This window comes from Pithys albifrons, chromosome 27, assembly GCF_047495875.1.
Source record: "Pithys albifrons albifrons isolate INPA30051 chromosome 27, PitAlb_v1, whole genome shotgun sequence".
Taxonomy (NCBI): Eukaryota; Metazoa; Chordata; class Aves; order Passeriformes; family Thamnophilidae; genus Pithys; species Pithys albifrons.
Genome location: NC_092484.1, coordinates 4,067,729 through 4,083,072, shown reverse-complemented (window position 1 = coordinate 4,083,072; position 15,344 = coordinate 4,067,729). Strand labels below are relative to the sequence as shown.

The 15,344-nt window shown below is 40.5% G+C and overlaps 1 protein-coding gene across 2 annotated transcripts in view; it reads left to right on the top strand.

Annotated features, from left to right (window-relative positions):
- Positions 1–15,344, top strand: part of RANBP3 (RAN binding protein 3) — a 62,523-nt gene that overhangs the window by 25,246 nt on the left and 21,933 nt on the right. Inside the window, exons 3-8 of one of the 2 annotated variants that reach the window (XM_071577896.1) lie at positions 1,543–1,746; positions 9,693–9,729; positions 9,807–9,890; positions 12,408–12,479; positions 13,612–13,677; positions 15,090–15,182. In XM_071577896.1, coding sequence (XP_071433997.1) covers positions 1,543–1,746; positions 9,693–9,729; positions 9,807–9,890; positions 12,408–12,479; positions 13,612–13,677; positions 15,090–15,182 — 556 coding nt within the window. The remainder of the gene's footprint in view (positions 1–1,542; positions 1,747–9,692; positions 9,730–9,806; positions 9,891–12,407; positions 12,480–13,611; positions 13,678–15,089; positions 15,183–15,344) is intronic. The other variant, XM_071577897.1, reaches the window with a different exon arrangement.

Here is a 15,344-nt window from a genome sequence, read left to right as displayed (position 1 = left end):
TGGGCCCCTTGGTGTGACACCTTCAAGGACAGTGAGTGAGTTTTGCTACATGTTCCACAGTGAACTTCATATTATTAAGCAAATTCCATGATAAGTATAAAAGTATAAGTAAAATAAGAAAATAATAAGTATTATCATTAGTCCTGAGTAAATAAGCATAAACATAATAGGCATAAACAAAACAACTATAAGTAGAATAAGCATAAACAAAATAAGCATCATAAACCCTAAGTAAAATAAGCAAAGGCTCCCCCTTCCCCCCCATCAGCCAGCTACTGAATTTGAAGTCAGTGTATCACATAAATCTGAGTTTAATTACAATCCCAGACCGAGACTTTAGTGCCAACGGCCAATTATTAAATTAGAAAAGTCAACTTAACTGCATCAATTATAGTAATTTCTTGCAAGATAAAATTTTGTATTGCAGGCTTTTAGTAATTGTTTCTGTTAGGAGAACAGGCCAAATCTTGCTTCAAAAACTTGAGGCCTTTCAGATATGAATGCTGCTGTTTATTTTTAAGGCTTCAGTTCACTCTCTTGCATGGACTTGGCATTTTTAATCTCTCTTCATTCTACCAAGTGTTTTCTGTGAGCAAGCCAAGGTTGTGTGATTCTGAGTAGCATCTTTGCCTTACTGCTTGATTCTTCAGATACTTTACCATAAGACACTGGGAAGCTCAGCCCACAGGTCACAGCTGGGAGCACATCCTCGGTCTGCGTGTTATCCATGGACTGGAATTTGTAATTTCATCCTTAATCACAATACAGTTGTTTGAGCTCAAAGCCTGTAACATTTTTTTATTCTTCAGCTGTGTGCAGAATATGGTAATGCTTTAAATTTTGTTCTACAAGCAGGAATCTGCAGCATTAAATGATGTGAAGAAATGAAAAGTCTGTGTCAGTAGTTCAGAGAATACCCAACTGCTTTGGGCTGCAGTAGTTATCCTGTCATCCCCCTCGTTGAAATAGATACACAAACTTGTTAATTTATGAAAGAAAACATTCATGTTGCTTTTCAGATCATTCCCCATCACGTGAATGCGAAAGGATTGTGTGTCTTGTATGAATGTCAAAATAATTTCTGTAGGGAGTTCTGTAACCCACCTCACCTCCCTGAAACGTGAGCTGAAGAAGCAGTGAAGGGCCGTTATTTACAGCAATTGTCTGTTTAATTTGTATGTCTGAATCTGGGGGTACAAGCTCTCAGCTGTCCTTCAGTCTTCAAGAGGAGGAGGAGTTAAACCCCAGCCACCCTGTAGCTGGCAAAACGTTCTTTGCTGGGGTCACAGATGATTTTGGCTAACCTGGAATGAAGTGAATTTGCTCCAGCTGATGCTTTTTGTGGGGAGGGGAAGCTGATTCAGTCAGCAGGTTGTTACACAGTTCCTGTCTGTTTTAACTGGTGTCTAAGCAGCAAGAGCTCCTCCTGCCATACCGTGAAAACAGCGGAATTCAGAAATGAATTAGCAGATCCTCTCACTAGGACTTGTGCTCTCATGTTGGAGCCTTGCATTGAAGGGACGTTGTCTTTTCTGCTCACAGTCCCCTGCAGAGCAAAAAGCTTTGTCGGATTCAGGCGAGGACTCCCAGGGAGAGGTTGAGCCCCCCCACCATGGTCTGGGTCACACAGAACCAGCTGGTGAGCACGACTCTGAGCCCCCTGCTCCCACTGTGGCCGCAGTCAGTGCTACCCTGAGTCCCGCTTCTGAAGCCCAGCTTGCTCCTATTCAACAAGAACTGGCAGGGGTAAGTGTCAACCTACCAAGTACTTCTGCTGCTGAGGGGATTAGATGAAAAACGTCCCTTCCACTTGGTGGAATCGGTTACTGTTCACTGTAGGCAGTTTACTGTCTGTCTGCTTCTTTGATCTCAAGTGTTGGTCATCTCTAAGTCCTTGTTCCAGTTAGCAGAAATCAGATTTGCTTGGGTCTCTCTGGTAGGGTAACTGTAGAAGACATCTCAAGTATTTTAAAATTTAGTTTGTGAACTGTGTGTTTGCTCAGGATGAGAGCACTTCGAAATGAGTGAGAAAGTGTGTCTGTATCTGAGGGATCTGCTTTAAGCAGTTAGCAGAGAGCTGTTTGTTCCCTCTGAGCCAATGCTGCAGCTTGACCAAGTGAGCAGCTAACACTGTTTTCACTGGATATAAAAGGAACTTGTCATGCCAGCCTGTAAGGCACTTTTTAGGTCAAAAGCACCAAGAATCATATTAAAGCAGAATTTTGAATTTAACTATTTGGTGGGGGAGGAAGTCAGTACTAGTGGTAGGAAAAGGTGTCAGTGCTTGTAATTTAAGATTTTTCTACTGCTGGTGCAGAAAAATATTTTCTGAAAGATTAGATGACTGACTGCTGCCATACAGTCTTTCAGAGTGGTTTTAATCTTTCTGGTTGGTGGACCATATTTTCTTGGTGCAGGTGAGTATCACTGTGCATTGTGACACCACACCCTGGACATGTGCTGTTTGCTACATCCTTGCCTGTTAAGGCTGCTCCACCCAATACCTGCACCCTTTTCTTGCACTAGTTGGTTTGGGAGGTTTTTTATTCAAGAACAGGCCATTTCAAGTAAACCCAGTGCTGAATGGATTGTCATGGCAAGGTGCAAAGAGCTGTAGGTTAAGCACATTTTCATGTTCAGGCTGTTGCTTGGTGATCTGCTGCAGAAATCTTTTTTCCAGTTTCTTTTTTGAAGATTAATTTTGTCAAGGACTAATATTCTGAAATAGAACTGGTCAATACAGTCATAGACTTTTATCTCAGTTTTCTGTCGTTTGAAATTGCAGTGTTCCTAGAACTGTTAAGAGAACTGCATTAACCAGACCTTCAGGAAAACTGCAACAAGTGGTTGTTATCTTAGTCTTGTTCTTAGAGAGCAGAAAGTCTTACTTCAGTTAACTCAGTTCCAAAAGAAATTAAAAATCAAAACCTGCAGAAATTCATGACTACAGAACAGCCATTGCAGCATTCTTGACCTTGATTCCATTCAATTAAATTTAGGGAATTTCACAGTGCTCGGTAGTGTGAGAAAAATTCTCTATTTATTGAATTTTACAAGAATAACAAAGTCCGTGAAACAAAGGAAATTAACAAGCAGAAAGGTTTATTTACAAACACGTGTTTGGGTGCCATGGCCAAATCCAATCCCCAAAGCACACCTCCAAAATTAAATTTCCCTCTTTTAAAGGTTTCTAAATCCCACCCTGTCCAGGTAACAGAAAGGCCTTTCCCTGCCTCTGGTTATGTGGTGTTAAGAGGCAGGGTCTGGATTACAATGGCAGCCTCCATGGCTGCCACGTGGTGAGGGGTTTTACTTTATTTACTTTTATTTTGCAATACCTGATCTCCTACTGCACATCTCCCTGGTGCCTGCCCAGACGTGTTTCAGGAACATTACACCTTTGCCATACACCTATAGGTCAGTAAAAAAAGAAAAGCCCTTTAAAATGCATGCATTTCCCTTCTTTTTTGTCAGTAACCCTTGTTTATTTGCTTGAAAAACCCCGTTTATTTATTTTTCACAGTATGGCCTTCACATGCACTGGCAAGCACTCCTCAAATTATCCCAATCTCTTACAGTAAAACCATCTCTTATCTTGAAATATAGAGAGGACTGTTCATTTTCAGCGTACTTGCACTGGTTTGCTGGAGCAGAAGTTTTAGTTAAATCTTCCTGGGGCCTTGGGAAGGTGGATGAATTAAGACTGAAGAAGAGGCACTGCATTTTTCTTGTTTACTTGGTACTGTTTGTACAGTTATGAGAAATGTATCTTTTTCCTACATTTAGAAGATGGCAATAACCTATGAAACAAAGGAGATCCTAACAGGAAGGAAGGGTTTTATTTTGGGTGCACTCTGAGTGCCTCAGACTGCAGGGGGTCTGGAAGCACCTCGTGTTCAAACCTTGCACTGCTCGGAGTTTTACAGAGCCCGGCCTGTCTCATCAGATAATCCCTATTCATTAATACTCTGGTTTTGCTGAAAAAGGTGTCCTCTCTGAGGGGAGGAGGTGCCATCCTCTTCTTAATTGGCTGGTGAAGATTCCTTACACCGAGTAGAGGGTCTTCTTCGTTCAGAGCCTGCCACATGGAAAAAGAGGCTTTTGTCTCTTTCATTGTGTTTCAGATACTCTGTAGTTCCCCTCCCTGTTCTGTCGGGTCCAGACAGAACCTGGTACCTCACATTCTCCACGGTGTGCCTGTAAGTCCTCTGTGAAATCAAAACAATATAAAAGGAAACGCTAAATAAAGAAAAAAATCCTATTTAACTCACTAATCTTGCTTATAAGAAGACCGTGTTGTTTTATTTCACACACACACACATCTTTGCTAAGACTTGAACACAGTGTGGGCAGAGATACAGTCTGTCAAAGAGCTGATGGTCATGTCCTGCCTCTGGCTAACCCATGTCAGTGTTTTGTGGAATAAAACCCCTCTAATCCAGTGAGGTTACAAAGAGGTGTGTTTGTTCTGGCCCAGGACACATGGGGGAAGCTCCTCCAAAAACATGCACACCTGATTGAGTTAACAATGGGTTTATGTGCAAGTAAGTTGTACATATTTATTTTTCTTTCATGCATAAACATTATTTTCTTAGAGAAGGCAGAGTTATTATAATGAGTCTCAATAATTGGTTTCCATTTTCTCTGCCTCATGTCACTCCTTCTTGCACCTGTGCTGTTCCTCCTGGTAATTCAGGGTAGTGTCTTTGGGGGTCTTTAGGGATAAAGTAAAGCATCTTCCTCTTGTGAACTTTATACCTTTTGCTCAGAACTGGTTCAAACCAGTCTTGTTGGCAACTTTCTTTGGTCTAATTGGACTTACCTTGTTCTTTTGACATTTTTTCTGATTTATCAGGGGGTATCCTGCTGTTTTAATTGGCCTGAGCCTCTTGGTATTGCACCTTCAAGGATAGTAAGTAAGTTGCTACATATTACACAGTGAGCTAAGCCAATTCCATGATAAGTATAAAAGCATAAGTAAAATAAGAAAATAGTAAGTATTATCATTAGTCCTGGGTAAATAAGCACAAGTAAAATAGGCATAAACAAAACAACCATAAGTAGAATAAGCATAAACAAAATAAGCATCATAATCCCTAAGTAAAATAAACATAAGCTCCCCCTTCCCCTCCCCCCCATCATTAGCCTCCTGGACCATGTGGCTGTGCCAGCAGGACTCTGCCAGGTAAGAGGTTTTGAAACAGCTTTTAAGGAAGTCATGGCCATTCAATAAGGCTTGTGCATGTGCAGAGTGTCTGGACTGCAGATTTGCCATACCGTGCTCTGAAGTCCTTTATATATGACTTTTTGTATATTAAATACATTTTCAAAGCTAAACACTGTAAGTGTTCCTTGAATTACAGTGACTTTTTTTTGCTTTACCTGAATTCCCCCTTCCTGTCCCTGTTTCTGTTCATTTATTGAGTAAGCAAAAACTGACAAATTTGTTGAAATTTATGTTCTTCATCTTAGTGTGATGTAGCAACTGTGTGAGTCAGTAATGTTTGTATTCCAGTTCATTACTGTCACTTGCACTTTTCAAAAGTAGTTAGTAGCATTTATAAAGGTAATTTCCTTAATTAGAGATGTGTCAGAATTGTGGGAGCCTCTATTTAGAAATAATTGTAACTTCTCTGTAGCTGGATTTCCAAAAGCAGGGGGAGAAGGGAGTAAGTGAAAGGTGATTTCTGCTCTTAAATGAGAAAATTGTAGGTTGGATTTTTATGTTTCTGGTTTAAGTGTCTCTTCAGCATCTAATTCCAAAAAACTTGAGTAGAGAGAAGTTGTCACCTTGGTGGTCCCTTTCGTTTCCATTGGGTGGGGTCCTTGTGTAAAGCATCTGTTGCTGTGAAGTGGACTGAGTAGGCTGGGAAGTGGCCTAAAATGGAGAGGGGTATTAAGTGTGTAATAAAATGCTATTATTTTGGTCCATGTCTGGCCTTGCTGCCTGCTAAGTTATAGAAAAACACAAATGTAAAGAGAGTACTTTCAATTTAGATGATCAATAGAGCTTAGAGAAGTGAGAAAATAATCATATTAGGATGTGAAACCAGCAAGAGTATTATACAAAGTAACTGTAAAGTCCATTGTGCCTTTAGCAAGTTAACTGGATGTCCCCTACTATCAGGGCCTAGTTCCTCCTTGGCTTAGCTCCTCACTGCAAGATAGCTACAAATACCCTTGGAAACTGTAATGGTTTGCCCCATGGCTTCCTCAGTAACCATTGTATCTAAGGAAGTTACAAGTATTCCACACGTGTCTTCCATGTAGCAGGGAGGGGGTGTGGTTGTTGTTCCCGTTTTCCCTTCCTTGGTTGAAGAGTTGGTGGGAGGTTGTTGGAGTCTGGTCCCTCCGGTCCCTGGTGGTTCTCCTGTCCTGAGTGAGATTGTTTCATTCTTGTTCCCCTTCCTTGAGGTTTTTAATTGTGTTTGTTTTAATTCATTCAGTTTCTTTAGGTTGAGTTGGTGTCTTCCCTATTTTCCGGCTAATCAATCCCCTTTTCTCCCTTCCCCTCTCCCCTGGGGGGTGGGATCCTGTGTATTGTGTATGCAGTGTGGTTTGTAAATGTTAGTAAATATAATTTATTCTTTTTATTCAGTTCAGTTTCTTTAGAGTGCATTTCTTTCAGGTTTTTTTTCCTTTCCTTTGCTGGGAAGGTTCTGGGAGGGGGGAAGGGGAGCCAGTCCAGGGTTGGCAACATCCAGGCCAAACCTGCTACAGAAACACGATGGTAGAGTCATCCACAGGGGTGAGAAAGCTGATGGTAGGAGGGTTATGTGGGCAGGGGTCGTACAACCACTACCCAGCAGGCAAAGCTGTTGCCACTTATGCAATTAACAGGCAGTGCTTGGCTGCCTCCCAGACATCCCCTTATCCTGGCCCTACGTAGCACAATGGAGAGCCCATAAATAAGGACCCCGGGAGTGGGAGCTGAGTGACATCGCCCTCCCACCGAGCCCGCGCTGGCTCCGGGGGCACCGCTGAGCCCGGAGCTGTCCCGGTGCTGCCAGTGCTGGGCTGTCTGCTCGGGGGGGGGGCAACTGCTGCAGCATCTTTTTGTATCCTTTCATTCAGTATTTTATCTTTCTATTCTCTTTTGTATGAAGTATTTCATCCTTTTTATTCTCTTTTGATAGGTGGTATTGCAATAAAGGATGTTTGTAGTATTTTATAACGGATTCTCTTTATTCCGGACACATATCCAAAAACGAACTGATACAAGAGGCTGGAGTGCTGTCATTAACTGTAATTGGCTGTTTTCCAAATCTTCCTGGTTTGTGTTGCCTCTATTTCCTGATTTTTTCTAGTCTCCCCAGCTTCCTCTGATGCAGCACTGGTATGCAGTTTGGGCTGCAATGGTAACTTAGTTTGTTGTGTGGCTTCATACAAAAATGAAACTTGTACTGTACCTCTGTGTACTCACACTCACGTGGCATCTACGTGTTTGTCCAAAGGTGCATAGCTTTAATTTCCCCAAACTCTTGGACTAGAAAGTATGGAAATAATTTGGAGCAGATACTCTCTTTGCTTTGCCCTCAATAGGATGTTTTGGAGTTTGATGCCTCCTGCCCACTAAACATGGTGATGGCACATGAGTTGTGCTTGTGTTGATTAGTGAAATTATGATGGTGGGATGATCTGAGGCTTGTGCTATATAAGGTTTGGCTTTTTTTTTGTCTGTGTTAAACTCAAGCACTGAGAAGACAGCTGGTAACAGCTGAAGAAGTTTTTGATGTTCAGGTGAAACCCACTTGTTTATATTTAAGTTCTGCATATGGAGATCTGCAGTTCCATTCATGCAAATTTTTTGGCAACTATTTTCCTTTTGCTTTCAGGATTTTTGATAAAAGTTGAAACATGTTTCTGGTGTATGTGACAGCACTTTCCATGCAAAATAGAATTTTTTCTGAGTTCAGGTGCTGATTGCTGAAATATATATGACATGGTTTTCTACCTTAGTTTTCTAAAAGATAAGGCTAATGTGTGTTGGCAAGGGCAGTGGCTGATAAGACCATCTTCTAATACTTGATTGACTATGTAGGAAGAACTGTGGATGATCAAATGCAGTATAGGGATTGCATTCCAGAGCTGTCAGTAGCATCTCATTCTCTGTGCTAAAGGTTTGAGAAGGACTCAACTGGGATGCTTAGTGAGGTAACTGTACTCTTCTATTAATGTAAAACAAAGCAGAAAAGCCCTTAGTTGCATAGACATAGTACAGTGTATGTGGATTTTTATTAACATTTAGTGAAATACTGATAGTGCAGTACTGTCTGCATTCTAAATACATGCAGTGTTAAATAGGAAGTTTTGTACTTTCTGATATTCTTATACAGACTATTCCTCAGATGTCAGTCCTGAGCAGACTTACCCAGTCCTGTTGTGCCTGCCTGCTCTCGGTGCCCAAGGGGCTTGAGTCCAGGTGGGAAGGAGCTCTGAGGCTGCTGTAGGCTCTGCCTTTCCTCCTCACATCAGCCAAGCTCTGAAGTGAGACTGTGTGAAGCACAGATGTCTGTCTGCATTTCCTGGGGCAGGGGTGGGATGGAAGGGTAGTGTTGGACTAGGGAGAAGGTCCACTATGTCCAGGGCTCTCTGAAAGGAGTGTGTAGCCCAGTGTTGGTCTGTTCTTCCAGGTAACAAGTGACAGGACCAGAAGAAATGGCCTCAAGTTGCACCTCAGTTTGAAGGCTTAGATTGGATATTAGGAAATGCCTGTTCTCCAAAAGGGAACATGCAGGCCCATTGCAGTGGTGGAGTCATGGTCCCTGCAGGGGTTTGTAAGAGGTGTGAATGTGGCACTTGGGGACGTGGTTCACTGGGCATGGCAGTGCTGAGGGATCTGCTGGACTTGGTGATCTTAAAGGTCTTCGTTAACCTAAACATTCCTGTGATTCTAAGATGTTTTGTAATGAGATGAAGGTGCTAGTGCTGCCCTGGTCACCTTCCGTAGTGAAAAGAATCTATGATGGGATTACATTTTGCAGGAGTAAGGAGATTATATGAGCTGAACAGCTGGCAGAGCAAGTGGGAGGAAAGAGACCAGAAATCCTCAGAAAATATGTAAAATCTTTGCTCAGAGACTTTGAATGTTGTGATAGTTGGCAGCCTGTGACACTTTGTTTATTGTTCCTGGTGCTGTGAAAGATGTTAGGAGACTATCCATTGCTAATTCCAATGAAAATACTGTTGTACTGCTTTATAGAGTGTGCTTTCAAAGACATTCCTCCAGTGCTGTCATTTTTTTGAAGCAATTAATGTCACTTACTGTAATTAGGCAAGTGCTTTGGAATGAACTTCCAAATAATAGGTATGTTTATGTTGAGCTTGAAACTTCTATCATATTTTTTTAAATCAAACCAAATTTGAAAAGTGTCATTTTCAAATTTTCAGTATATAGAAAATGTAACTGTAATAATTGTTGCAGAGTCCCCTAAGGACATTAGTGCTTGGTTATGGATTTTCAAGAATCTTGTTTGTAAAAACAATATTTAGAATCAATTGTATTTAATACTATCTGAGTGAAACTCAATATGCCTACCTGTAAATCATAGAAATAATGCTTTGCCTTGACTGTATATCATTGACAGTAAATAAAAACCTTCCAAACTGATGATTAAATTATTTGGCTCAATCTGAAGAGACTGAAATGTTCAGTATGTGCTTTTTGTTTGACCCTTGTAATCTGATTTCAGAGATCAGCAGATGGATCAAGTCCAGAAGATGGAGATGGTAAGAGATTTTACTTTAAGATTAAAAGCCTCGAGTGTGGGATGTTGTGCATTTGCTCTCACTGCTTTTTTCTGCAGAGTCTGATCGAGAGGATGGAAACTACTGTCCACCTGTAAAACGTGAGAGAACTTCATCCCTAACTCAGTTCCCTCCTCAGTCAGGTAAATGTTGCTATGATATTATATATGAGGGGTGGGGTTCCTTCTTTGGCCTTTTCTTTTTCCAGTCATGTCACCAGTCTCATTGCTGCCTGCTGTGCTTTGGCTTAAGACCACAGCAACCACGTACTCTGTGTTTTTCTGTGGTCCATGTTAGCAAATTTGGTGAAGCCCAAAGAAATTGACAGATAGTTTTGAAAAATATTTTCTCTCTGTAAGTTTGTATGTGTTTGTATTTTCAGCTTTTAATCTTGTGCTGTTAAATTGAAGAATTAACCCGGAATCTTTTTGATTTGTTGTGATTAAGTTGCTTCTTAACAAATTTGTATTTCTTAGTTACTCTGCTGCCAGGGAAATCTTCCAAGTCTTGGCTTGTGCTTGTTCTAGTCCTTTCCTTTTTTCCCATCCCTTTTAAAATGAGGAAGTGCATCCCTGAAACACCTGCCAAACCCAAGAGAGAACAACCAAAGCCTGGATAAATTTGTGCAAAGGAACAGTCATGTTTGATATTTGTTCACCCACAGGAACACTCTCTAAGATTTGTGCCTTCTCCACAGCTAATATGAAGTTTTTCCTTTGGTTAAGGATTATTTTTGTTAACATATGTCAGTGTTTGAGGCAGATTTGGAGACTTTTCTGCTTTATTTCCACCATCTTAGTTGAAATAAAGGACATGAGAAAAACATCTCATCAAAAGGAGAGAACAGTAAAAAATATTCCTCTCACATGCAGCACATTTGGGAGATGTGACTAAAAGGTGGTTATTTTACTTTTAATTTGAAAGAAGTGACTATGAAATTGAAAATGTAGTTAATGATATTTCATGGGCACAGTATTATTTGTTGCACAGTGCTGGTCAGGTGAAGGACCCTTTTCTTTAAGATCCCAGTTTTTGGTGTGCAGCTCAGTGGGTCTGCAGGTGCCTTGTTGTGAATTGAGTGGCCCGTGTTGCTGCTGTCTGCTTGCCAACCACTCTTAGTAAAGGAATTGTCTGCTCAAAAATAACAAATAGGGGAGTTTGGGCTGTAGATTTGCTGTTAGAATAACAATGTGTGTTTAGCATGTTGGGAGCTTCCTTATTGGCTGGACCTTGTAGCCCAGTTTCCCTGTCATCGCTTCCATTCCACAACATCTTTATTTTATGAGATTAGAATCTCTATGCTAATGCTTAAGAAGTGGAGGAAAACAATTTATTAAGCTCTTTCATGGTTAAATACTGTATGTTGAAGGAGTCCAGCATGCTTTCTCAAGCATTTGCTTAGCTAATGTATTCTGACTGGGTATGGACATTGATTCCCTGACTCACTTGTTCTCTTCTGGTATGTGTTGTTGCCAAGAAGTGGCAACTTGGATTGGAATTGCAACTTCCATGAGGCCTCTTTGAATGTTATTGGCATTATTTGATTGCTTTGATTTCCTGAAAATCTTTTGCTTTCCCAGCTTCTTAATTTTTGTGGTTATGTTTCTCTCAGGAGTAGAGAAGTTTTACTTACATGAATCACGTGTCATGTTTGCACTTAAGGCAGACAATGAAATGAGAAAGTGGAATTAAAAGAAAGAAGCAAATATGAAAAAACCCCTGAGAGTTATAAAAGTCAAATGCTGTATATTTTAGTGCAACAGTGTTCAGAGATGAGATTCCTTCCTCTTTTCAACATACTTAAGCTTCTTCCACAGCCTTACAGAAGCTAAAAGAGCTGGTAGATACTGTTACACTTTTCCTCCTGCAAGATGATCTGTTGGTGACAAAAACTCCAACCTACTTTTGTTGCTTTTGTAGCTCTTAATGCAACTGTCTCCTCTCATGGTCCTCTATTTCATAAACTGGATTGTGGTTTTTGTGTAACAGTGAAAGTACATGAACTGCTGAACAGATCCTCAACCAAACTCCCTATTGCTTCTTCAGCTCCCAGCCAATGGTGGAAGAGAAACACTGACCTTTACCTGTTCCTTTCAAATGTTTTTCCCTTTTATTAACTGTTCTGCTGGTGAGGTGACATCTGCCAGTACTCTGATGTGCCCTCCTCTGTTTCTGTAGGAGTTTGGTCCTTGCAGGGCAGTTTAACCCGGAGTGACCTGGCTCCTGGTGCAGGCTGTGTATCCCTCAGAGCCCTGGTGTTTGGTCCTGCTCTTTGGCAGGCATTACCCACCTTTCTGTCCTCTCTGCAGGAGCCTTTTGAAATGTTACACCTATTTTGTAATGCTGTTATATATTCTAACATCACTTCTAATTCCTAGTTCAGATACAATTCAAATTGGGAATCCTGTATTTATCTTCCCTTCCAAAAAAATGAAGTTTGTTCTTTCTCTCTTTCAGAAGAAAATAGGGAGATTTAAGGACAATGACTTGTTTACTACTTTGGCTGGAATACTGTTTTAGTTGAGAAGAAATTAAAAAAATAGAACAAATTTTTATAAAAAATCTTTTCTATTTGAAGCCTTGATACATCTGGGAACAGGTTTATAATTAAAACCTACAGACATTACTTCCCTTTAATTTTTCTTTTTCCTTGACTGCAGTAACAAAAAACAATGTCTTTATGCCATCAAGTTTCTGTGAACCCTCTACAGGCAATTCTGACTCAGAACCAGGTGAGCTTCCTCATTTTTCTGCTTTTTGCTGAATCTGTTGTCAACTTGTCATGTTCCAAAGCACTCTGATAGTTCAGAAGTAAGACCCTGTCTGTGAGATTGGAAGTGGTGATGGCTCTGATCTTGGAGCTGTTATCTTGCTCACTTCACTGTTTGACTTCATCCCTGCTGGAGGGAATTAGTAAATAGCAAAATTGTTAAATGCTTTGGGAGTGATGGCAGAAGACTGTTAGCCTTGCAATAAAACTCAGGGGGAATCTTCATTTATCTGCTTTGGAACACTGTTCTTTTATACTGGAAAGCAAAACAAGCATAATCTGTGGTTATAATGGTGTTCAGCTGTGACCTGTGGGCTTTGTGTTGACAGAAGTGATGATTTTGTTAGTCCCAGTTCTGGTTCAGTTGTGTTGGTATTGCTGTATGCACCTCAGTGTCTCACACTTAACTGGCATGTGAATAACCAAGTACAGTGGGATTGGAAGGTGCTGGGTTGTCTTATTCTGAGCACAGACATTATGCTCCTAAAAGAAAAAAAGTATAATTATTCTTTGTAAGTTCTTAAGAATGCAGTTTTTAATACCTGTGGATTTCTGATTTTTTTTTTTGAGATTTTGATGTTTTATCTAAAAGGCCTAACTATAGTGAGTGCAAGCAAAGGAATTTCTTTTGCCTTCATACTATAAAAGCTAATGGAATTACAATAATTAAGTTTAACTTAATTTATCATAATTAGCAGTTGCTAGCACCTGTCATATTCAGTCATACTTCTGATTGTCCTTTCTTCTGTTTGATTCTCACCTGAAACCTCTGTTGTCTCTCTTAAGTCCTTCAAAGAAGGGGCTCCATTTCTCTTGTGAACATGGTCTTTTTCCTGTTCTCTTGAAAAAAAAAATCTGCATTTTTTGCTTGCAACAACCTGTGTTTGTCTGTAATGTGTATTTGCTGTGATGATCACTGGAAATTCAGATTTCTTTTGGAAGAAGCAAATTTGTTCTTTGAAAATCTCTGAAGACTTTGGATAAGTATAGAACTTGTGTGTTGTTACAGCAGGGAAAACATGAGGAATTTTGAGTGAACAGATGTTTGTAGTATGTTACAGCTTTGTCCTTGTAATTCTGTATTTTGCTTCCAGAGGAAAAGAGCAGTGGATTCCGGCTGAAGCCACCAATTCTTATCCACGGTCAGGCACCTAGTGCAGGTGAGTTTGCTGTTTTCTGCAAGAGTACACATCACTTTACTAAGTTGTTTTCTCAGCCTACTATTGTAACTGGAAGGTGGCAATACCTGTGTGTCTGCAGAAAACCCTTGCCTTCTCCAGAGTGGTTATGCCCATCTCCACTGTGTCTGTGTGTGGGCACACCCATGTTTTGCACTGGATTAGCTGTGCATGTCTAACCTGTGTCTCTGGCTATCTCTGCTTGGCATGCTTTTCTTCTGTGCCTGCAGCAGTCCTGAGGACTGTGTACTCAGTTCCTTTTGTAGGGAACTGGAACAAAAGTGGGGCTTCTGTTCCAGCCATTCTTGAGTCCTCAGTCTTGGGACCAGGCCAGGGCAGTCTGAGGGATCAGGCACTCCCTGGCTTTTGCTGTCTGCATGGATGGTGGGTCCTGGCTATGACTGAGCTTCCTGTTTCTGATGTACACCAGCCACTGTGGGAAAGACATTGCTATTACAGCTCCTTAGGAGTTTGAGGGGAAAAACCCCAGAACTATTTAGGTAATGGAAGTTATTCCTTATGGATATGACAACTATTTTGCTTGCAGAAAAAATTACAAATTTAAGGAAGGAACAAGATTTTTTGAACTGCCCTGTAAATGTTTGAACTTAGGATAGTTGCTGCATTCTGTTGTTGTCCTGCCCTTTGAATATGGGTAGCCTGAAAGGGAAATAGCCACTTTGAATGAGTTTTGTTACAGTATTATATTGGATCAAGAGTTCATCTTGACTTTGTTCAGTGAAGAAAACTGAACCTTCTGGGATTGCCATAACTTTTTAGAGTTGATGTTATGATGTTTGGGATTTTTTTTATTAGGTTGCTCAGGGTCAGTTGGCTTTTTGAGTCATAGCAGAATTACAGTGGTAGTGCTGTGCATCTTGCTATAGCAAAACAAAGAGGCTGGGTTAATTCAGAAAGCCATAAAGTCATTAAACAAAACATCTATTACACTACCAATACATTTGATTGTATGAAGAAAAAATATAAAATCTTTTACCAGTATCTGGAAATTACTTCATTAGTATGAGAAAAGAAGAGTTGGAATGTGTATTTGAATAATATGTCAGTGCATAAATAGGTTTAATGGTTGTCTGTTTATTTCTGTTACACTTTGGCTTTCATTTCTGAGTCAGTAGTAAACTCTCCTCTACTTTCCTGGGTAAAGCAGAGAATATATTTTAAAGTGTCCCTTAAACTAGGAAGTAACTTCTCTATTTGGGACTAACCCTATTTTGAGGCTGAGTGAAGGAGGGAAAAGAAGGGAGTGGAAGCTTTTCTGATGTCTGTTTTTTCATCGTATGTTCTGTTGGAAGCAGTTACAGGGAAGCTTAGATGAAGCTGAACTTTTCAACTGTTAAAGCTTTATAGTTCTTGAAACAACTTTGCCCTTGCAGGTGTCCCTAGCCAGAAACCGAAGGAACAGCAGCGAAGTGTGCTCCGTCCAGCAGTGTTACAGGCACCACAGCCAAAAGCTTTCTCACAGATGGGTAAATAATGCTTTTGCTTTCTAGAATACAGTGGAGAGAGAAAAAATTATTCAGTCTGCTTAGTGTAATGGTTTGGTTTTACTCAACATCCACCTAATTTTTCTAGATTTTTTTCTTTCAGGAGAGAAACATCTTAAATGTTAAGTATGTCTGTGTTACATA